Below are 25,507 nucleotides of genomic sequence, written 5' to 3'. Positions count from 1 at the left end.
ATTCCCATTTTACTGAAGTTATTTGTGAAGACTGGTTTCAGACATTCCATTGCATTGTATACTGAACGTGATAACCCCAAGCTTTCAGTTACAGGAACAAAGTACTTGTTAACCCTCCGTTACCAAGCTTTTTCACACCTCAATTTTACCAAGCGGGGTATTTGGACTACCCCAAAAGAGCTTTGTGTTTTATTGTAATATTTGTTCTCAGATTTTGATATTTCCATTGAATTGGTTTATTTAGTATTGAAAAACAGTTTTTCAGGTTATTAGAAGTATTTAATCAGATCACAGATAGAAAGTACAAAAAAATTTTTATATCTTTCTCTAAATTCAGTACTCAACAATCAGGAAGTTAATCATCTATATACCTCAACAGTCACTGCAGTAAAATAACACAATACTTTTTTCAACTTTCCAGTCAAGTACATTTTTGCACTGCATGCACTTCACAGTAACAGTTTCTTCTTTGTGTATATTACAAACAGGTTTCTTGCACATGACACAACAGAATCTTGTTTTCCGATCTTCGTTTCTCTTGCAATCTTGACATAGTTGTGGCGTGGGTAACTTGGAACACTGCGTCTGGATCACTGCTGTAGGAATTGCAATACCACAAGCTTTCAGTGCATCTTGTACATCTTTATGAAGACCGTTGATATTTTTGGCTTTCTTCCATGTTGCCTTTGCTAAGTCCAAATGCCAGTTCAGTCATGAAGAGTTTACGTCAGCTTCAGTTATTCTTCTGCGAATCAGGAAATCTTTGAGTGTACAGAATATATGCATTCAGTGCTGCAATATCTATCATTTCCATGAAGAATCTTAGTGGCCACCACCTCGTTCCTCTAACACAACTGTATTCTCTTCTCATTTTGTCCCCATTATCTGCAGTACCTTTGGTTTTGTTGTAGTGCAGTATGATTTCGGGTTTGTGTTTACTTTCTTCATCATTCAATTGTGTCTCATTATGCTGAGTAGAGAGTAGTATTACTGTCTTTCCCTTCTTTGGAACATAGTAAACTATTATGAAGGCTTTCACGACCGGATGACATATCTTCTGGTAAACCTTCCGGGATGTAAGGTCGTGGTCCATGAAACTCTTCAGCTCCTAACGTTTCGTCCAGACTCTAACCACCATCCACAACAAAAGAGAGGTGTGATTAAAAGTCTCGTTGACAGAGCCCGACGGATTTGCACGCCGGAGTATCTAGACGTCGAATTAAAACATCTGAAGCACGCTTTTGAGAAAAATGGCTACTCAAAGAAAGAAGTAAGCAGAATTCTGCACCCAAACAACAAAAAGCCTAAGGGCAAGCCCGAAAAACGATGGAAGAATACAGTCTCTCTCACTTTCATAAAGAAAGTAACGGATCAGATTGGAAAGATTTTAAGTAAACATGATATTAGACCTGTTTTTAGACCAACGAAAAAAATTTGTCATGTTCTCCGGTCTGTAAAAGATAAACGCGCTCCTCTATCAGCCAGTGGCGTATATAAAATTCCGTGTACATGTGGAAAAGTTTATACTGGAACAACAAAAAGAAGCGTAAATACATGGTCAAAAGAACACAGAAGTCTTTGCCGATTAGGAAAAACAGATAAATCGGCTGTAGCAGAACACGCTTTTCAGTCAGGAAATCATCAAGTGAGGTTTTCCGAAACAAAAATTTTATCTACGACGACGTACTATTACCCACGGCTTTGTAGAGAAGCAATTGAAATATATAAACATAGGGATAATTTTAATCGGAAAAAAGAGACCATGAAACTTAGTGATATTTGGACAGTAGCACTACAGAATTGCTAGACAGTTTTATCCGTGACGAGATTACGATCGATAGTTAAATTTTATCTCTGACAAAGATTATCTCTGCATATCACGTGTAACTCTGGTCACGCTCACTTTCTACGATATATAAGTCCCACGGCACGAGCCATGGCACTTTTTTCCCCTCTGCTCTTCAAATCGATACCCTCACTCGCGTTTCGTCCACTATCTATCACCTGATGGACCGTGTTAATGCGTAGCCTTACCCAGACACACGGACAACATCACAGCCCAGCATCCTGTGATCCACTTACTAGATAACTAACATGTTTACAGAGGTGACAGTGGAACTTTTGGTTTGGTCACCACGTTGGTGCGGGCGTGGAGGGGCCCCATCTCTCCGTTCGACCCGTCAGTCTGTAAGACTCACCGGAAGAGAAACACCCCTCTGAAGATGTCCAGCGCAGCTCTGGACGAAACGTTAGGAGCTGAAGAGTTTCATGGACACAACGACCTTACATCCTGGAAGGTTTACCAGAAGATATAGTAAACTATTGTCAAGTCATTCGTGAAACCAAACATTGAAGAGTGAACTTCTCTCTTTCTGTTTGGCAAGAATTCCTTCGGAATGGAACGCAAGGTACCAACCAATGTCGTGTTTCGTTTTAGTAGTTCAGCAGCCAATGGAAAACTGGTGAAAAAATTATCAGTTGTTACACCATGACCGTTACTCAGAAATGGTTCCATCAGATCAAAAACAACTCTCTGTCCTTGATTCACTTCCCGAGTACTGTCCACCATTCCTGTGTAAATTTGGATCCGTAATAAGTAAGATGACTTCACATCAGCACAAACCCAAATTTTAATTCCGTACTTGCCAGGCTTCCTCTTCATATAAACCCTAAAAGGGCAGTTTCCTCGGTACGTTACTAATCGTTCATCAATAGTAACTTATTCATAAGGATAGAAGTTCTTGCACAAATTAGATTCCCCCCAGGGGCTCAGCATTCATTTGCTGGGTACGGGCTTGACGACCCCGGGGTGCCTGAGCTGGGGACTGGTAAGCGCCACCAGTCCCCTGTCACCGTAGCCTCTGAGCATACTTCAGCGACCACCGTGCGGCGCGGCGGTGGAACGTTGTGTGTCTCAGGGAATGGGGATCTTGGCTTGACCGCCCGGATCGCGAGGATGGAATAAACCTCTATAAAAAACCCCTCAATCCCAAGGTGTGCTGCGCGCCGATGAGATGCATGGCTGTTGAGGTGGAACAGTCGATAGCGGGCAACCTCTGGGGAACCTGCCGCACCTCAGTTGTATAAGGCTTACCTAGGCATGCGGGGCTCTGTCTAGGTGGACTTGTAGTTCCCTAGCTGCTCGTGGGACCGCGATGGATCCTTCGAAATCTTCATTTCTTCCTCCCAGCGGAAAGGGTGGGCCGCTGGAAGGTTCTAACACTCAGTCTCTTAAGAGGGCCCGTGCAGTCAGTCCCCCTGACTCCGGCGCTTCTTTACAAAGTCCAGTCTTAGGTAACAGAATGCATTCTGGTGATCCGAATGTGTTTCTCATTGTGAAACGGAAGGAGGGTAGTTTCGAGAAGGTTTCGCCCTTCTATATACAAAAGGGATTGGAGGGAATCTGTGGCTCCTTAAAATCGGTGAAGCGCTTACGTAATGGGACCTTGCTAGTGGAAACTTCCACTTCCCAGCAAGCGACTAAACTTCAGTCTGCTAAATGCCTTGGAGAGTATGCCATAGACACTGAACTGCACAGCACCTTGAACTACAGCAAAGGTGTTGTGACGTGCCGGGATCTAGTTGACATTCCCAAGGAAGAACTGCAACGTGAGTGGGCTCCGGCAGGTATCGTTGATGTTCAACATATCATGAGGAGGGTTGATGGCAATCTTGTCAAATCTGACTCCTTTATTCTAACCTTCAGTAGCACGAAACTTCCTGAACATGTGAAAGCTGGCTTTCTTCGCCTTAGTGTGAGGCCCTATTTCCCGACCCCAATGCGCTGTTTCAAATGCCAGCGTTTTGGGCATACCACCTTAGGATGCAAGGGCGACGCGACTTGTGGCAACTGTGGTAAAGCTGCTCATGACGGAGTTGGTTGCTCCTCTCCAGCCAAATGTATCAATTGCTCTGGGAACTACCCTGTTTGGAGTAGGGACTGCCGAATATTTTTAGAGGAACGCAAAGTCCAGGAAATAAAAACAACTAAGCGTATCCCGTATGGTGAGGCCAAGAAGATCTTTAAGTCGATGCAACCTCCCACATTTGCTACATCTTTTGCGTCCCTGGTTCAGAAGCCTACTCCAAAAGTCGATGCTTCGACGCAGACCGAGGTGGTGAGTGTTGGCACTAACACCTGCAGCTGTCAGTGCACTTGCAACGCAGCCAGTGTTTCAGAGCCAGTAGCCCCTACTCGACTGGCGGACAAAGGTACAGTGGCGAACTTGGGCCAGCCCCTGGCGCCTCCAACAGCTGCGGCTGTTCCCAAGCCCAGTGCGCCAATTACCACTCCCGCATCCGCTCCCCCAAAGCCCACCAAACCACAGAAAGCTCCTGTACAGCAGCCACAGCGGGTCAAATCCCGTGGTAAACCATCTGACCATGCGGATGTTGTTTTACGTGAGGCTTCCTCTGACTCTTCCCCAGAGTTGATGCAATACGATGTATGTGTGGGGCAATCATCTCGCCCCAAGACTGAGCCTCCACCCGCTGCAGTCTCCCCACCTCGGCGGAAAGAGAGGCCGAAAATACAACCACCGTGATGGCTCCCATATTGCAATGGAACTTGCAAGGGTTCAGGACCCATGTGGAGGAACTACGTCTCTTGATTCAGGATAGACCTATGTGTGTATGTCTGCAAGAGACAAATTTCAGTGAAACATACACCCCTGAGCTACGTGGTTATCTCCTCCACAAAAAGGGCGACCTGAGTGGACGGAGAGCTCGAGGAGGAGTAGGTATCTTTGTCAACACCGACTACCACTCCTCGCCTCTCTCCCTCACGACGAATTTACAGGCAGTTGCAATATTAGTACATGTGCGTCATATGCTAAAAGTATGTTCGCTTTACCTGCCCCCACATGATGTGCTCGACGAAGAGGCTCTCAGTGATCTTCTTACACAGCTGCCCCACCCCTTCATCCTCTGTGGTGATTTTAATGCACACAATGTGCTTTGGGGCTCTGTGAGTACTTGCCCCAGGGGTAGCGCAATCGAGAGGCTTCTTCTGTCTTCCAGTGCCTATTTGCTAAATACAGGTCAAAGCATGCATTTTTGCATTGCAACTGGGTCGTTCTCTGCCATTGATCTATCGCTTTGCTCTCCAGCCATCGCCCACACTGCTGCATGGGAAGTGGTTGATGACTTACACGGCAGCGATCACTTCCCCATCTGGATTCACCTGCCACATGCAGTGGAACCGGAAAGGAAACCGCCTCGATGGGTGCTCCGTAGAGCCAACTGGGCACTGTATAGTCAACTAGGCCAGTTTGAACATCGGGTTAGTGTCCAGGAATGGGTGGATCATATTACTGAAGTGATTCACCGCGCCGGTGAAGCGTCCATCCCACAGTCCATGGGACAACCGAAGCGGCAGCCTGTCCCTTGGTGGAGCGACGAATGCCGCTCTGCAGTCAGGGCTAGGCGGGCAGCTCTGCGTAGGTTCAAATGCCGGCCAACTGTAGAGAACCTTGCAGCCTTTCGGGTAGCGAGGGCAAAGTGTCGTCGGATTATACGAGAGAGCAAGAAGAGGTCGTGGCAGCAGTTCCTGAACACCATTAATCGTTCTACACGAAGTTCTATTGTTTGGGAGACCATAAGGAGGATTTCTGGGAGAGGTGGGAGGTGCCCTATGGCTGCTATAATGTGGAATGGTACTCTCCAAACGACCCCAAAAGATATTGCCCAGTCTATGGCGGCTCATTTTGCAGCTATTACTGCAACCGCCAGTCAGAATCCAGCTTTCCAGCCCCACAGAGTGGCTGCTGAGAGGAGCAGTTTTGACTTCCGCTCACCCAATACAGAAGAGTACAACTGCCCATTTTCCATGTGGGAACTGGATTCTGCATTGTGTGGGGCTCGTGATACATCCCCTGGTCAGGATAGAATCCACTATAGCATGCTGCGGCACCTCACAGGGAGAAATAAAGCAATCCTCCTCCGACTTTTTAATCTAGTTTGGATGTCTGGTCACTTCCCCGACTCGTGGCGTGAAGCAATTTTAATTCCTCTTTTAAAACCTGGGAAAGACCGCACGTGCCCGGGTAGTTACCGTAGTGTTGCCCTCACTAGCTGCGTGGGAAAGACCTTGGAGCGGATGGTCAACCGCCGCCTTGTCTGGATGTTAGAATCCAGACAACTCCTTAGTCGCTTTCAGTGTGGGTTCAGGAGGTATCGCTCCACCTTTGATAACCTGGCCCTCCTGGAGGCGGCTATACAACAGGCTTTCCTGCGCCAGCATCACCTGTTGGGAATATTTTTTGACATTGAAAAGGCATACGACACTACTTGGAGGCATCTTATCATCAGGCAGCTCCACGAATGGGGTTTTCGTGGATGTCTTCCCAATTTTATTCGGTCCTTCCTGTCGCCACGCTATTTTCGGTACAGAGTCGGAGACGTACTGTCTAGTCGCTTTGAACAAGAGAACGGTGTCCCTCAAGGTAGTGTTTTAAGTGTGACGGTCTTTGCTATTGCTATTAACAGTATTACGTCTGTTGTGAAAAGTCCTGTGCAGTGTTCCTTGTTTGTGGATGATTTCTCTGTATTTTGCTCTTCTTCAAGCCTTGCAACGACGACTCGTCAGTTGCAACTCACTCTGCGACGTTTGGATGAATGGGCACAGAAGAGTGGTTTTAAGTTTTCAACTGATAAGTCGGTGTGTGTTCTTTTTAACCGTTCTCGTTCCATTTTTGACTTGCCTGAGTTGCGGCTGAGGGACACCGTTCTGAATTTTAAAGACACGGTGAAGTTTCTGGGCCTCACTTTTGATTCAAAGCTTACGTGGCTGCCACACATTAAGGAACTGAAACAACGGTCTCTTAAGGCGCTGTCTATTTTAAAATGTCTTAGTCACCGCACATGGGGAGCAGACAGGACTTGTCTGCTCCGGTTTTACAGAGCTTTCGTGCGGTCCCGGCTTGATTATGGATGCACGGTGTACGGGTCTGCAAGACCCACTTATTTGAAGCTGTTGGATGTGGTGCACCATGAGGGGATCGTTTGGCCGCTGGGGCGTTCAGAACCAGCCCCATACCGAGCCTCTGTGCAGAGGCAGGTGAACCGCCACTTCACCTCCGGCGGCGTCTACTAATGGTGCGCCAGGCCTATCAAACATTATCTACACCATACCCACCTGCATACCACACTGTTGCTCGGCCTCCACTGGAAAGGCTTTTTCGCAACCGGCAACGAGCAACAAGGCCCTATGGGATTCGTGCAAAGGATTGCATTTTAGAGATGGGTGTGGCCGGTTTTAATGTTTCACGTCGGGGTTGGAGCAGATATCCATCTTGGCTCCTCCAGAGACCCACACTGATTTTAGATTTGGCAAATTTTAAGAAAGACAGTACATCAGATTTTACTTTCAAATCTTTGTTTTTTCACATTTTAGACAGGCATCATGATTTTACAGTAGTTTACACTGATGGATCCCAACAGGGAGATTTTCTTGGCTGCTCAGTCGTGTTCCCCGACCGTGTCATCAGGATTCGCCTTCCCCAGGAATACACTGTTTTTTCCGCAGAACTTCATGCGATCCTGAAGGCATTGGAGCAGATACGGTTTACTCAGGGCAAACACTTCCTCATTTGCTCTGACTCACTGAGCGCATTACAGTCACTGCAGAACCTGCACCCAGCGGAGAAGTTGGAACAGCTGATTTACGACCAACTGTACATCCTCCAACAACAGGGCAAGCAAGTGTCCTTTTGCTGGGTGCCAGGGCATGTGGGCATACGGGGAAATAACAAGCTGACAGAGCTGCCAAGGACGCCTGCAGGTTACCGGAGGTGACGCAATGTTCTATTCCTTTGCAAGGTGTCGTTTCTGTGCTTCGGCGGAAGTATATGCAATTGTGGGAGGAGGAATGGCTGGCGGTGAGGGACAATAAGCTGCGGTTGGTGAAACCCACCGTCCAGCCGTGGTGTTCCTCCTGCCGGTCACCTAGGCGTGACGAAGTGACCCTTACACGTCTTCGCATAGGGCACTGTCCTCTTACGCATGCCTTCTTACTACGGCGCGAGGAACCCCCTCTGTGTGCTGCCTGTGGCGTGCGAATCACTGTACGCCACATTTTAGTTGAGTGTGATTTATATCGTTTTGTCAGGGCGGAAGTTAATATTAGTGGGGATCTGCCCTCGATTTTAGCCGATGACGAGGCGAGTGTCAAGAAAGTTTTAAGGTACTGTGATGTTTCTGGGCTTCAGCCAAAAATTTTGGGTTGGAATTTTTAGTGTGTTGCCGAGTGGCTTACCACTCATTTTTATTCTTGTAATAGGCCTGTTCCAAACATGTGCTATGTGTTTCATTTTAACCCCTTCCCCTCCGTTCTCTTGCAGTTCTCCTCATTATGTGCTGCTTTCCTTTTGCTACTGTTGACGAGCAAACTGCCTCTGTCGACTTTCATCTATAATTTTACTCCTATTTTTGCACTTGCTGCATTTTAGTGACACTCGTCCGTTGTTGTTTCCGTTCGGGCGCTAAGGACTACACTGTTGAGCGCCCATAACACCATATCCATCCATCCATCCACAAATTAGATTGAAATTCGTCGAACACTACCCTGATGGCTTGTAGCTTGTCCTTGGTTTCTTCAGTTCTCTGTGCTCTTGTGTCTCTGTTGTCAAATCGCAAGAATTTCAGTATAGACAAAAATCGGTTTCTTGACATGGCAGCAGAAAAGCACGGTTGCCGAAAGGCAACATTACCTCCCCACAGATCAGAAGCACTTGTGTGATGTCGATGAGTTCGACCAGCTCCTATTAGAATTGCTGATACAGCGTACACTTCAGTTGCATTTATATCTTTCCATGTTGTTTTGTTCGAAGAATGAGCTGCACTCCACAAAGAAATTACTCGTTTGGCTTCCCTGTTTGTTTCTTCTGCAACGATGCTCACGATTTCCAGTGAGATAAATAATAAAAATGACTCTGTTATTGTTTTGATTGTTTTTCCATCATTCACTGTGCCAGATGTTACGTTCAAAATGTTGCGGCGTCGACGCCGCCCACCTTTTGGTAGTTCACTAGAAAATTGTAGTCCACTTCTAGAAACAAGCAAATCACCAGTGTCTTTGTCTTCTTCATTATCACACTCTTCTTCTTCTTCTTCTTCTTCTACTTGTTCACGTGAATGTGTAGTGTCTTCTGATATTTCATCATCAGTTTCATCTGATGATGCTATGATATGGTCTTTGTCAAGAGGTTCAAAATATTCATTCAGTTCATTATCAATGCCCCATTCATTTTCATCGTCACTGACATCAGAATTGTATAGAATTTCCATGACCTCTTCGCTAGATAGTCTTTTGGACATCCTTACTTGCAGATGAAATACTGACTCGTGTAATGTCAGCCCAACAGTAAACGTCAAATTCAACTCAACAGTAGTAACCAGCAACAATAACAGACATTGGATCTATGGCAAAACTTAACAAAGAAGATGAATGACAGATATATTTCCCAAAATCTTCTTTTTCTACAAATAAGAAAATGAGACCTTTCATACCAAGCGGGGTGGTCTCACAATCCCACCATTAACTGACTTGAATAACAACGATAAAGCCAAAAAATTAGACAGTCGTGAGTGTGAATTCAACGTCAATCATTTTAGTATGAAGTCATGAAACCACAGGCATGTGGCCCTTCAGATAACATTATTATAGGAAAAAAATCAACCTGGGTTAGTCAGAATACCCTGCTTGGTAATGCGAGGATTAAGAAGTTTGCAACACTACATGCGCTAGTTACCAATGCCTCAGTTATTTTTAGAGCTACCTGTTCCTCTTCCTTTTTGGCCCCACCTGTCTCTGTCTTCACTATATACCACATAGTTTTGTTTTGTTGCCTAATATAATTATCTATATCTCATAATAAAGCTGCTTAGATTTCTAGATTACTTGCTTCAGTATTTTGCAGTATTCTCTGTAATGCATTACAATGCTGACACCAGAGCTGTTCCTAGATAGCAGATATAGTCTCCTCTTTGTCCCACATGATATCTTTATTACTTGTGTAATCCATGGTTTATTTTTGGACTTCTGTTTGATTTGAGGTACTTATAGGGGAAAAACAATTTTCAAAAGAGGAAGTAACTTTATTAATGAAAGCTTTCTATTTTTCATTTGAGCCAGAAGGATTGTAAACATCAATCCATTTCGTGTCTTTCAGCAAAAATTTTCAATTTTTAACTGATTTATCACCCTCCTGTACACAGATTTAATAGAATTTTTTTTTTTTTTACCTTGACAAGTTTCAATATTTAACACAAGATGCTGCATGTCATAATCATATAGCCCATATACCATTTGTTTCATGATAAGACTTTTCTGCCTATATTTGTTTGCAAAGATGTTACCAATAGCAGTCTCAGAGCATTTAATACCCTAGTTGCAAACTTCAGAGTAGGAATTAAACTGAATGACAGTTTTACTGATTGAAATAATTGTTTGCTGACAGAGCTTTTCAGTAAATCCACAATAAAAGTCACCAGAAACCACTACTTCCTTACTTTTTACTGTGAGATGGGACAACAGAGCTTTCAGATTTTTTTAATGAAGAGGTTAAAGTTTCTTGAAGGTGCTCTGTTTATACTTACTATTACAAAGGACTTATTATAAAATACTAGTACTGCTGCACACTCTTCTAAGTGTTGCTCTGAGCAAAATTCGTGAAATTAAAACAGTTTCTGACAAATGTGGTGATTCCTCCTTTCTCCATATTTTCTCTACAGAAGTAAGAAGCTAACTTGAATCCTGTAACATTTAACATATCTATACCATTGGCCACATGATGATCAGAGAGGCAGATTATATCAACTGGTGTGCTCAGTTCTAATTCTTCAACACAAATGAGCAACTCGTTGAGCTTACCCCTTAGTCCTCAGATATTCTGATGCAATAAGGGTAACTGATTTTGTGCACTGGCTAAATTGGAATTGGATGAAAGTAATTTTTCTGTTAACTTTTGAATATCTCAAGTTTTATTAGGGACTGTTTGCATGACTTGTGTATATTAAAATTTGCTTTCTGGCTGCATGTTTTACCAATGTGAATGTCATTTTCAACCTGTCTCTGAACATCTTTTGGTTCTGGCCTGCCTATCCTAAAAAACTATTAGCTCACACAGTTTACCATTCCCTCTCCTGTGCCCCTTTCCTGAGGGAGTGACTTACGATTGTAGAGGCATGGCAGAGGATATATCCCATTGTACCAGTTATTAGGTTTTCTTCCCATTCCATTTCATGTATGGAGCACAGGTAGAATGATTGTTTGAATGCCTCTGTACATATTGTAATTATTCTAATGTGTCTTCATGGTCCCTATGTGAGTTACACTTAGGGGTTGTAGTGAAGAAAAACAAGGAGAAATGTGGAAAAGGAATAAAAGTTAAGGGAGATGTTAAAACTCAGAGGTTTGCCGATGATATAATTCTGCCAGTGGAAGCAAAGGGCTGGGAAGAACAGCTGAATGGAATAAATAGCATCTGGAAAGAAAGATATAAGATGAACATCAACAAAAGTATAACAAGTTTACCATAATGGAATGTTGTAGAATTAAATAAGGCAATGCTTATGGAATCAAATTAGGAAATAAGACACAGAAAGTATAAATTAGGAAATAAGACACAGAAAGTATTGTTGTAGATGAGTTTTGCTGTTTAGTCACCATAACTGATAATAACTGAAGCATAGAGGATATAAAATGCAGACTGGCAATACCAAGAAAAATATTTTTCAAAGAGAGAAATTTCATGACATTTTATATAAACTCAGGCAATGGTCTTGCCACAGTGGTGACAACAATTCCTGTCAGATTACCGAAGTGCTGTCGGGTTGGACTAGCATTTTGATGAGTGACCATCCAGTCTGCTGAGTGCTATTGGCAAGCAGGATGCACCCAGCCCTTGTGAGGCTAACTGAGAAGCTACTTCATTTAGAAGTAGTGGCTCTGGTCTCGTAAACTGACATATGGCCATAGAGCGATGTGCTGACCACATGCCACTCCATATCAGCATCCAGTGATGCCTGTGGGCTGAGGATGACACGGCGGCCAGACAGTACTGTTGGGCCTTCATGACATGTTCATGCAGGGTTTACAATATATACTTAAGTGTGTATATATATATATATATGATGTCTGTTCTTTCAGATGCCAGGCTTGAACTCTTACAGGAATTGGCAAAATGAAACTTCCTGGCAGATTAAAACTGTGTGCCCGACCGAGACTCGAACTCGGGACCTTTGCCTTTTGCGGGCAAGTGCTCTACCAACTGAGCTGCCGAAGCACGACTCACACTCGGTACTCACAGCTTTACTTCTGCCAGTACCTCGTCTCCTACCTTCCAAACTTTACAGAAGCTCTCCTGCGAACCTTGCAGAGCAGGAGAGCTTCTGTAAAGTTTGGAAGGTAGGAGACGAGGTACTGGCAGAACTGTGAGTACCGGGCGTGAGTCGTGCTTCGGTAGCTCAGTTGGTAGAGCACTTGCCCGCGAAAGGCAAAGGTCCCGAGTTTGAGTCTCGGTTGGGCACACAGATTTTAATCTGCCAGGAAGTTTTATATCAGCGCACACTCCGCTGCAGAGTGAAAATCTCATTCTGGAAATTGGGAAAATGCTGCAAGTAATGTGGATAATGTGCAAGGGCCACTACATTAGTAGTGTGTGGATAAGTTGAGAATTTGGTTGCAACAGATGGAGTACTATGGTAGTACGTGCAGTTGAAATGACCACTTTGTCCAGGTGGCTTAGTAGTCAGAGCAACTGTCTAGTAAGCATGAGACCCAGGTTTGAATCCTGGTCCAACACAAATTTTCAACTTTGATTTCAATCAATGAGCACTCACAACCAATGCCTGTAATTCCTTCTTGTCTCAATAAATAAATAAATAAATAAATAATAAAAAAAGTGCTAGGAAGTCTTTCCTGAAGGTATTTGTCTGAAGTTGCCTCGAAATGTCAGAAAAGAAGAGAATAGAAACTTCTGAAAGTTGGTGCTGCAGTAGAATAGGTTCTTGAGATTACGTGAGCAGGTCAGAAAACAATCAAATCACTGATAGAACTGGGGAAAAATTAAACTTGTGATATATGTTGACTACAAGAGCAAGCAGGTTGAAATGTAGGTTGAAATTAAGAAGAGACTTGCACAGGATTGATTAGTGTAGAGAACTGCCTCTTTAGACTGGGTGGACAGTTTATTGTTAGGCAGGATGCAGCCTGTCAGCTTGGATGGAGAGTCATTGACAGATGTAAAAGTAACTCCAGATGTCCTCAGGAAAGTGTGCTGTGATCTTTGTTGTTTCTATTGTACATTAATGACCTGCTAGACAACATGAATAGCAACCTCAGACCTCCTGCAAATGATGCAGTTATTTATACTTTGGAAACAAATTATGGAAATATTTGATTAGAGCTTGATAAGGTTTCACAGTGGTGCGAAGCTTGGTAACTTGCTGTAAATGTACAGTAACATAAAATTATTCATTTTACAAAATGAAAGATGTAGTAATCTATGACTACAATACCAAGGTTTTACATAGTTATAACTATTTAACTCATATAATTACCTGAGTGCAACAATTTGTAGAAATATGAAATGGAATGATCATATAGGCTCAATAGCTGGTAAGGCAGGTGGCAGACTGTGGTCCACTGGCAGGATACTGGGAAAATTCAGTCAGTTTACAAAGGAGGCTGCTTATGAATCACTTGTGTGTTCTGTCTTAGAATATTGCAGAAGTGTGTAGGATCCAAACAAAATTGGACTCTCAGGGAATATCAAATGAATACAAAGAAAGGCATCATGAATATTCACAGATTTGCTTGATGTGTGGGAGAGCATCACAAAAGTGTTGAAAAACCTGAACTGGCAGAATACTGAAGATAGAAACAAATTATACCACAGAAGCTTACTTCCAGAATTTCAAGATGCATTATGAAGTGAAGAATATAAATCTGCCCTTGATTCCCCCCCCCCTCCCCCCTCCCCTCCTACATGTCACACCTATAGGAACCATGGAAATAAAATTACATGCATTAAAACACACAAACAGGAATTTAGGCAGTCATTCTTCCTGCGGTCCATATACAAATGGAACAGGAAGAAACAGTAACATGGGGCACAATGAGTAGTAGTTTCTCTCATGTACTTCAGTAGTTTACAGAGTGTTAATGTATAGATCTTATTAGTTTTATCACTGGCTCTAATAGTACATGTAAATAGTGTATTCTTTTGACTCTATACATTTGTTTTCTGTTCATATTAATATTTAACAGGTGCAAACACAATAAAATTACAGGATTGTGAGAAGTTTGTCTATACTTTCTGTGTGTTGATAATGATTCCTGACTTGGCTAAGCCTCTTGGCTGTGTACGTCGTGATACCCTAATGCAAAAGTTAAAATATTATGCAATAGTGGGCACAACAGGATCATCAGTTTTATCTTGTTTAAATGACAGAAAGCAATATGTATCAGTTCTGTATCAACCACACAGTGATAGGTGATCAGAATTTGTAGCAGTCAGACATGGCATATCACAAGGTTCGATTTTTGGTCCTCTTCTATTTATGATATATGATGTTCCACTTGCAGTTCGAGAAGATACAAATTTTGTACATTTTGCAAATGATCTGAGTATTGGAATAGAAAATTTTACCAATCCCCTTAATGAAAAGGCATCTAATGAAATATTTGAAAATATCAACAGATGGTTCAAAGCAAATGGATTATCACGTAATTTTGACAAGACTCAGTACATACAGTTGAATACCTCTCACAGACCTCCAAAAGCTATAAAAATAGATTCCCCAAACAGTGAAAGGTGATAAATAAGAAGTGGTAATTTTTGCATTTACAGAATGACCATTTGAGATGATTGGAAAACCAACTGCTTAGAATTAAATGCTCTGGTTCAGCTGTGTTTACTGTATACATAATTATTGGTACAAGTCATTTAAAAATAAAGAAAATAGTTTATTCCATATATTTCTGTTCACTAATGAGTTATTAAATTAATTTCTATAAAAACTGAAGTTAGAGGGATAGTATTTTCAGAATACAGAAGTGTGTTATAAGAATTTTATCAGGTGTTAATTCTAGAACATTGTACAGAGATATCTTCGAAAAGCTGGGTGTTTTCACAACTACTTCTCAAAAAAATATATATTTCTCTACCAATGTCAACACTAAGAAGTCTTTGTAGAAGTTATTTTTGATGCTAAAGCTATCTTCATGCTTTTCATTATTTGTGATAAGAGAAATATTGGTAATGACAAAGGACATTATTGAAAATATGTATGCATAGCCTGACAAAAACAGTGAAGCTTCTGGAATACATAATTTGGTGTCTATGTAACTACACACACACACACACACACACACACACACACACACACACACACACACACACACACACACACACACACACAAAAAAACTCTCTGCATGTATGCAAATCATTCCATTTGAAATTCTCTATGACACTTAGAACAGCCTCCAGAGTGCATTAGTGTTGTTCATGTTTATAGTTGTTATCAGGCCTGGCAGGGTAAGAAAGGGGAGTGAATGGCATTAGACGTTGAGTGATAATAATAATAATAATAATAATAATAATAATAATAATAATCACTGTGGAAGTTATGGAAATGCAGCATATTCATGTCAGACAGCTTTTACAGCATGTCAAAATGTGCAGTATCCAGATTTGTGGGGCATTCAGAAGTGAAACTGAACTTGGGAACTTGAGGGCAGATGTACTTGCTGTCAGGGTTCAGGTTTACCACATCTGACTACCACAAGGGTCAGATGTCAGATCACACCACAGTCTCTCCTTAAATCTGTGCCCACTGTTGGTGAATTTCAGCTGTGTTAACAGATTTCACGCACAGGAGTCAAATAACTGAGTGAGCTTCTTTGTGAGACCAATTTTCATAATGAGTCACCATTTATGTTCACTTACAACTAGCAGTGTAGGAGGCTGGTGGCTGAAACTCTGCAAAATTGCCAACCATTTATTTACTGTACACTACTAATTTCTCTATAAGAAATTATGGGATCACTGGCCTTGTAACCTTAGTTTCTGACCACCCCTCACATAAAAACAGTAGGAAAAAAGTATATAGATAATCTCCTTTGTCATTGTCAATTTCCATAAACAAAAATGAAAAATGTGAACATAGAACTACTACCAAAAATAACATCTCTAAAGATGTCTAACTATTAACAATAATATAGAAGGGAGTTGGACACATGTGTAATCATGCATTGAACAACCCACCACAGCACATTAAAAGTCATGTAGATAATCTGGTGAATTTTAATACTGAATCAGTAAACACTCTGATGGGCAGCACTTTCAACTCCACTGAAAAGTATCTTCACAGAAACTCATAATTTTAATGTTTTAGAATCATTTATAATTGGAATTAGCACTGTAATATAGTAGCAAAAAGTCATCTCACTGTATTGTGCATACATTATATTAAATGTGCATCTCAGAAACCACTCTTGCTTGAACCATTGGACTACAACATAATGTAATGTACAACATCATCCATGCTGTCAGGTTTGGCAATATTTTCCTACTCCCTCATTCGAAGGCTTCAGTCTGCTTTTAATTGAGGACCCTTGATTTCTCTCAAGGCATTTTGTGTTAACATCCTTCTCCAATATGTTACTAAAACAATTAATCATATAGATGTTGAACTTATTTTGGACTGCTGGTATTCCTCATCTGTACTGTATTGAGCATCAATTACGGTCATACCACCCAGAGATCAGATGTAAGCTTGATGTCATTGGACCAGAGGGAATCCGAAACTGTGTGACGCAGCTATTAAAGCACTGGACTTGAATAGAGAGAAATGAGATTTAAATCTCTGTCTGGCCCTGCAGGTATATTGAAGCTTCCTTGATGATGTATTAAATTTGTTCAACTCAATGCTGCAGTGGTTCCTTCAGTGATGTCAAGACCAATTCCATTCACCATTCTACAAGCTTGAGCTCCATTTCCAATAACCTTGAAATCAACTGAACATTTGAAAGCTAACCCATTTTCACATTAAAAGTGAAACATTTAAGGGTTGTGATTCCTTAAGTAATTTTCAAGAACCACCTAAATAGCCAAGTGCATTAATGTGATGCTTAGAGGATTCGGGGAGGTGGGCCTGACCTGGATCAAATCCACTTCACATATTAATGATGAGGCCTGAAGAACCAGCCATCCTGGATGTGATTTTTACGTAGTTTCCACATCCAACTAGGTAAGCACTGGTTTAGTATCCACGCCCTGCCTCGGATACATGCTATGCAAACATTTAAAAAATGAGATTTACTCTAGGTGCAGACAGATGGGGTACACAAATTCTGTCCCAGTAGCATCAGGAAGGGCATCTGCCAAAACCTCTATACCAATGCCAGTCCCATAGAGAAATGGGAAAAGGTGAGGAGGAGGAAGATTCTTCAAGTAATTTTCAAGCTATTCAAGAGATACTCCTAGTAAATAAAATCGTCAAAAACTCTGAGATGGATTCTTATATTACAAAAGCAAGATAAGGATGTATCCTTCTTCTGGATGCCAAGGGTATATGAGAAGACAATCTCATATGCCAACCACTGAAGCTGTGTGGTGGTATGTTGTGCCATCATCCTATATGTCATTATTTCATTTTTGTGGCACACTTGTATGAGCACTTTTAATGACTGAAGTCAGCACATTGTAATGGGTGGATAATTCCTTATTCCGTATGCCAGATTGGGAACATATCAAAACTGTAAAAAGTCTTCTGAATCCTTAAACACATAATTATAGTGTTTAATATGCTCACAGCAACATAACTTGTTAAAAATATCACATGAAAAGATAAACTATGTTTGTAATGACACTTGTGTGATTTCTTCTGGAATGTCAAAGGCTTGAAATTAAAATGAAGAAATAGAAAACACCTTTTTCTTTTCACTGTAACATAACAACATGATTCAAATAAGAAACAAGGAACACATATGCATGAAGCTTTCACAGAAATATTTTCTTCATTTTGATCCTTGCATGCTTTATTCCTCTTATGTGACTACGTAGACAACATGCTAAATAAGTAAAAATAAGATTCATCAGTTTATAAAAAATTACAAATTGCCATAATTGCTAATATGAAGAATCATTTAAATACAGTTCAAGCAGTGGAAAATTTGGGATGGAATAGAATATGAAACAGGATAGATTGCCACTCACCATGTATTGGACAAGTTGAGTGGTAGACAGGAACATTGAAAGAAGAATGCTTGATATCATCATTTACTGGACCAGGTCCTTCATCAGATGCACACATAGCATTCACACCTGCATTAACTCACATGGCCACTGATATCTGTGGGCAATAGCTGATAATATCAAGCCATCTGTTTGCAGTATGCCTGTCTACCACTCTGTGGTGAGTCGCAGTCTATCCTATTTCATATTGTTGCATGCAGTTCTGTTTTTGTCATAGAAGTCTACAAGCTTTAAAAATGTTTTAGGATTGGAGACAGATCACAAACTGTGTGTGTGTGTGTGTGTGTGTGTGTGTGTGTGTGTGTGTGTGTGTGTGTGTGTGTGTGTGTGTGTGTGTGTCTAATCAATCCTGTAATGCAAAACAAGATCATTCTTTTTGTGTTAACTTGATTTATGGGATAAAATTTAAAATGTTCTAAGGACAAATAAACTAAAAACACAAGAAATTCAGAGCAAATTTGAGGTGCAGAATAGCAGTTGATCATCCTACAAGACCATTTTTCATACACAGGTACCTGATCTCTAATTTCTAACACATTGTCTTCCACCATTGTTAGAATATATTCCATTACAGACAAGGCAAAATACATGGTATCAGTGTGATTTTTGCCCAGTTCATAGAGCTGGCTGTTCTATAGCATATATTGAACAAAGGTTACCTCAGTGGTCCATTGAGCAAAGAGAACTTGTAAGTTAACCAGTCTGTTCCTCTGAACCAAGACACAGTTGTATGGTGAGAGATAAAAGATTCTTTAAAAGACTGTATTTTGTCTTGACAAACGAACTTAAATTAAATACCAGATTAGAGCTCTTTTGTATGTAATTCTTTGCAGTGTGTAGGAACTGATTGTGTTAAAGACTAAAAGCATGGATATCTCCTGCTAATAGCCACCATTTTGAACATATATGAAAAGAGAACACATCTGCTTGCACTTGGTACAGGTACCATGCTAGCAGTGGTTCTAGTGGGAGCAAACAGTAATTATCAGAGTACAATGATGATACCTCATAATGTATTTGTAGTAGACTATGCATCAAACTCCATTGTGATGAAAAAAAAACCTATTGTTATCAATGTTGTATTTATGGCATTGCAAAACAGTATTTCCATTATTTTTAGAATGACAGTTTAAGTTAATTTTTTCATGGAATGTACTACCATTTTATCACTTTGTGTGTATATGGTGGGAGGGGGAGGGGCATTGATTACACATTGGTCTGAGAAATATTTATAATAATAGCTGTAGCTGATTCATCATATATATACCCCCCCCCCCCATCTAACTACTTTATTCACTGTAAAACTCTGTATATTTAAAAATGTAATGATGATAGAAAAACACACTAAACAATTCTCAATTTTGTAAACATTATTTTTTTGCTATTTCTGGTTTTGGACATTAATCAATCATTGGTTAGCAGTCCAAAATACACAATATTCTTCATGCAGAGAAAGGAGACACTCTTTAAAATGTAATGCATTAGATATATTGTGTGAAGTGGGCTATGTTAACTTGGTGTGGGACTTCACCTGAGACCAGCCTCCCCCCCCCCTCACACACTTTTTTTTTTTAATAGGCATTGCTGGTTTTTGTCTTTTGCTGTCTCTGTACATGTGAATGTTATATACGTTGGTACTAGTTCTATCCAAAATATCATTTGTCCAGTAGATACTTGTATACATTTCTGACTGTAATTTTCTTTATAGCTGATTGTAATGAAAAAGCCATGCCCCAGATACGAGAAAGAACTTCAGCAGATGTATAATTCACCAGAAATACAAAAACTTAATGAAGAAAACTCTGAGCTGTATAAACATTTGTCTAAACACACAGGAAAAACCATTCAGAGTATCCTGGATGTTGAATATCTGTACAATACTCTGGAAATTGAGGTACGTTCATAAAATGCTCCTTTTAATTAACTCATAAATTAAATCTATAACTGATAATAAAACATGAATATTCTGTTTGTGTAAAGAATTTGAACGGCCATATCATGAAACAGGTTTCAGAAATAGGCTACATTCAAATACATGCAACATTTAAATAACAGAGGTTTAGAAACAAAAGAATTTCAGGGCTGTAAAAACAGAAACAGAGTAAAACAGAAATATCTTATGAAGGTATTAAAAGGCACAAAAATAGTTTAAGTATATGAATTCTTGCTATGACATAAACAAAACACCGTACCAGATCACAAGCAAATGTAGAGAGTAAATAGCCTAATTCAAAATGTACTAACTGGAACTTGGACCCAGATCAGTGCCTTTTATGAGTAATGCTCTCAAAAATGAGCTATCTAAACACATCTCATGGGCTTCTTCAGTTGGCAAAGATCATAATTCAAATACCAGTCTAGCACCTACTTTTCATCTAGCAAGGAGTTTTGTAACAGTGTACACTTCATATTCTTTAAAGTTTAGTTGATAGCTGCTAAAGATTTGCAACAATCTTCTCCTCCTCTCTTGTGTGGCTCTGTAGTCATGGGATACAACCCAGTTCATGGTTTGGCAATTATTTTTATTTTTACTTTGTGGTTAGATGCCCTATCTCCTGCCAAAATCATCAGCTCATCTGAAAGAAATGCTGTGTGTTGTACCTGTTCTGTGAATTGTGTGAAATATGCTCTGTGTACCATATCCTATTTAAACTGTTTGTGTTTAATTTTGTCTGACATGGAGATTGGAGACAAGCCCAGCATATGCCTAGAAAAGGGTGACAAACTGACTAAAAGCCTCACTAAGCAGGTAGTGGTACCAAATAAAGGCTACTAATCTAGTGCATGGACACAGTACATGTCTGGCTGACCTGTTGTCTCATAAGCTAATATGTTGCAAGTTATGCTATGTGAATAGGTTAAAGATTTACAACAATGTGTTCTAGAATTTAATTCCCTCGAAGAAAGCCATTACAATCAATACCCTCCACATCAAGACAAGGTGCAACTTGAGGTAATGTGGTCTGCGACTTTTAACACAATGTAGAAGTAATTGAGAAGAGAGAAACTTAATTTTTCAAGACAGGTGTTTATGGTAGTAAACAAAAGTTGGCCCGCTCAGCTAGCTGCGCTGCTTCCCATATGGAAAGGTGTGCTGGTCCCCGGCATGAATCCGCCTGGCAGATTAGTGTTGAGGTCTGGTGTGCCAGCCAGCCTGTGGATGGTTTTAAGGTGGTTTTTCATCTGCCTCGGTGAATGCAAGCTGGTTACCCTTACTCTGCCCCAGGCAAACTGTGAACATTTGTTCCAGTCTAAATAAGTAATCACTTGTCTTTGTTGGCCACCAGATTAAATTACAGTGTTCTAAGCTCACTAAAAGACTCAGGTGTCATAATACTCAGGAGTGACTTCTAAGATGTCAAATAATTACTGGGTATTGATGCATTAAGTACCTGTGGCACACACAAATGGTATTGAAAAATAGTACTTTCCACATTGACTGACTACTACCTCATACAACTACTGGAACAGACTACATAAATGATAAATATTTCATATATATACTGCTGATAAGTAGGTCTCACATTATAGGCATTATTAACAACAAAACAAATTTTAGTCATCATATTGCCATTTTAGTAAGAATTTTTACTAAACGTATGAAATAAATTTGCAAGAAAACTGTATTTTGAAAATGTTTGCTATAGTAGATTATTAAACATTAAATTGCATGGAAGAAGATCATAAATTAAATTTCACATAGTCCCTGCAAAATTAAATAAGAAAATTTATCTTGAATTTAACATAAACTTTAAACTAACCAGTTAATATTCTTTGGGCAGATTCTTCCCATATATAGGTATAAATCACACACCTTGGTTTTGTACTAGGCATAACAGAATTTCAAACATTTGTACTACCATTCGTGGATCAATTTGGTGGTAAAATAGAGGACAACAAATGTAAATTTGAAAAGTTAAATTCAGTATTTAAAGGTGGATATAAGTGCCCTTCATGTTGGAAGGCAATTGCCACACCAAATGAAGCACCTGGCCAGTACGGTATTCCTCTCATGTTTTAAAATGATTATCCAGTTACATGTGAGTGGAAGACATTATAGATTACCCTCTTGCATTATGTGGGTGACAGACAATCCTAAAAAGTTTTAATAATATGTTAAATTGGTAAACATATCAAATCCACCATGCCAAATACTCAGTGACCAAAATGGCACTGAAACAGTAGGTGACAGCGAGAAGGTCAAAATACTAAAGTAATTATTCCAAAATAGTATCACTGCAGAAAATTTCTGTGCAGTTCTTCGTTTCAGTTGTTGCACTACTGCTAAAATAGCACATATCAAAATAAGTGACTGTGAGATAGAAAAACAACTGAAAGTACTCGAGAGGGGAAGGTAACTGGGCCTGACGTAATAACTTTACAATTCTACATAGTGTTTGCAACAGCACGTTCTCTTCTTGTAGTAGCAACAGCCTACCATAGGTCACTAGAGGAACAAAGTGTTTCAATGTTGTTGTTGTTGTGGTCTTCAGTCCAGAGACTGGTTTGATGCAGCCTCCCATGCTACTCTATCCTGAGCAAGCTTCTTTGTCTCCCAGTACCTACTGCAACCTACATCCTTCTGAATCTGTTTAGTGTATTCATCTCTTGGTCTCCCTCTACGATTTTTACCCTCCACACTGCCCTCCAATACTAAATTGTTGATCCCTTCATGCCTCAGAATATGCCCTACCAACCGATCCCTTCTTCTAGTCAAGTTGTGCCACAAATTTCTCTTCTCTCCAATTCTATTCAATACCTCCTCATTAGTTATGTGATGTACCCATCTAATCTTCAGCATTCTGCTGTAGCACCACATTTTTAAAGTTTCTATTCTCTTCTTGTCCAAACTATTTATCGTCCACGTTTCACTTCCATAAATGGCTACACTCCATACAAATACTTTCAGAAATGACTTCCTCATGCTTAAATCTATGCTCAATGTTAACAATTTTCTCTTCTTCAAAAATGCTTTCCTTGCCATTGCCAGTCTGCATTTTATATCCTCTCTACTTTGACCATCATCAGTTATTTTGCTCCCCAAATAGCAAAACTCCTTTACTACTTTAAACATCTCATTTCCTAATCTAATTCCCGCAGCATCACCTGATTTAATTCAACTACATTCCATTATCATCGTTTTGCTTTAGTTGATGTTCATCTTATATCCACCTTTCAAGACTGTGTCCATTCTGTTCAGCTGCTCTTTGAGGTCCTTTACTGTCTCTGACAGAATTACAATGTCGTCGGCAATCCTCAAAGATTTTATTACTTCTCCATGGATTTTAATTCCTACTCCAAATTTTTCTTTTGTTTCCTTTACTGCTTACTCAATATACAGATTGAATAACATCAGGGATAGGCAAAAACTCTGTCTCACTCCCTTCCCAACCACTGCTTCTCTTTCATGCCCCTGAACTTTTATAAGTGCCATCTGGTTTCTGCACAAATTGTAAATAGCCTTTTGCTCCCTGTACTTTATCCCTACCACCTACAGAATTTGAAAGAGAGTATTCCAGTCAACATTGTCAAAAGCTTTCTCTAAGTCTACAAATGCTAGAAATGTAGGTTTGCCTTTCCTTAATCTATTTTCTACGATAAGTTGTAGGGTAAGTATTGCCACATGTGTTCTAACATTTCTACAGAATCCAAACTGATCTTCTCCGAGGTCGGCTTCTACCAGTTTTTCCATTCGTTTGTAAAGAATTTGTGTTAGTATTTTGCAGCTGTGGCTTATTAAACTGATAGTTTGGTAATTTTCACATCTGTCAACACCTGCTTTCTTTGGGATTGGAATTATTATATTCTTCTTGAAGTCTGAGGGTATTTCACCTGTCATACATCTTGCTCACCAGATAGTAGAGTTGTCAGGACTGGCTCTTCCAAGGCTGTCAGCAGTTCTAATGGAATGTTGTCTACTCCCGAGACCTTGTTTCGACTTAGGTCTTTCAGTGCTCTGTCAAACTCTTCACGCTGTATCATATCTCCTATTTTCTTCATCTACATTCTATTCCATTTCTATGATATTGTCCTCAAGAACATTGCACTTGTATAGACCCTCTATATACTCCTTCCACCTTCCTGCTTTCTCTTCTTTGCTTATAACTGGGGTTCCATCTGAGATCTTGATATTCATACAAGTGGTTCTCTTTTCTCCAAAGGTTTCTTTAATTTTCTGGTAGGCAGTATCTATCTTACCCCTAGTGAGATAAGTCTCTACATCCTTACATTTGTTCTCTAGCCATCCCAGCTTAGCCATTTTGCACTTCAGTGCTTCAGAACTTTCTCAAAAAAAATAAATCAAGGAATACAGTTGTTGCTACAGTGCCTCATAGGCACGATCTAATCTATAGTTCATGCGTTAATAAAGAAATTCGAAGAATGAATATTAAAATAAAGAAACTGTGCTCTGAATATGCAAATTGTGCCGTGGTCGATATAAGTAAACTGCAGCATAACCTTCACACCAGACATGGGCACCACCTGAACTATGAAGGGAAAAAGTTTGTGTGCGAACGTGTCAATGAAATACTTAAAGAAAGGCTCACACAGAATAAAACTATCTACGAAAGTAGCGGTTTGAGTAATACCTGGAATGCCCGTCATTTTTTAGTATAAAAGTCTGTGAATCGGCAGGTAATAAACCTCCTGTACTTGAACTAGGTGCTAAAAGCGACATTCGAATGAGAGAGTGTTCACAGACAATAAACAATAAAGATAAATCTGTTACTGTGATGCAAATGAACATTCGCTGCATTAGGTACAAAGTATTACAATTAGAACATATTTGCAGTATTGAAAATGTTGATGTTATTTGTATCTCAGAACATTGGCTGACAGAAGATCAAGTACAATATTTTGTTCCTCAAGGGTATGCTGTTGAAGAAATTATGTGTAGAAGTGAAAGAAAGAATGGAGGTGCCCTAATATTTGTTAAAGATAGTATAATGTTTACTAAAATAGATGTTAGCTCTTACTGTGCAGAACTAGATGGAGAATTTAGCTGTATAAGACTAAACGTAGAGAATACCATAATCGTTAGCTTATATAGATCACCAGGAGGAGATGTAAATACATTTTTCGAAAGATTTGAGCTGCTTATGAGGAAAATACTAAAATCTAACATAAAACTAATTATCTGTGGCCATTTCAACATTGAAATGGCCAACAGTGATGAACATGTTACTAGAACGTTTTTTAATATCTTAAGATGACATAAATTTACAATGTACAAATTACACACCAA

General features: G+C 40.2%; 1 protein-coding gene across 1 annotated transcript in view; it reads left to right on the top strand.

Annotated features, from left to right (window-relative positions):
- LOC126248197 (lysosomal acid phosphatase-like) overlaps window positions 1-25,507 on the top strand; it is a 211,705-nt gene that overhangs the window by 143,957 nt on the left and 42,241 nt on the right. Inside the window, exon 4 of the mRNA XM_049948993.1 lies at window positions 19,970-20,155. Within this exon, the coding sequence (XP_049804950.1) occupies window positions 19,970-20,155 (186 nt within the window). The remainder of the gene's footprint in view (window positions 1-19,969; window positions 20,156-25,507) is intronic.

The sequence above is a fragment of the Schistocerca nitens genome, chromosome 3 (assembly GCF_023898315.1).
Source record: "Schistocerca nitens isolate TAMUIC-IGC-003100 chromosome 3, iqSchNite1.1, whole genome shotgun sequence".
NCBI classification, from domain to species: Eukaryota; Metazoa; Arthropoda; class Insecta; order Orthoptera; family Acrididae; genus Schistocerca; species Schistocerca nitens.
This window is presented reverse-complemented; position numbering and strand designations above follow the sequence as displayed.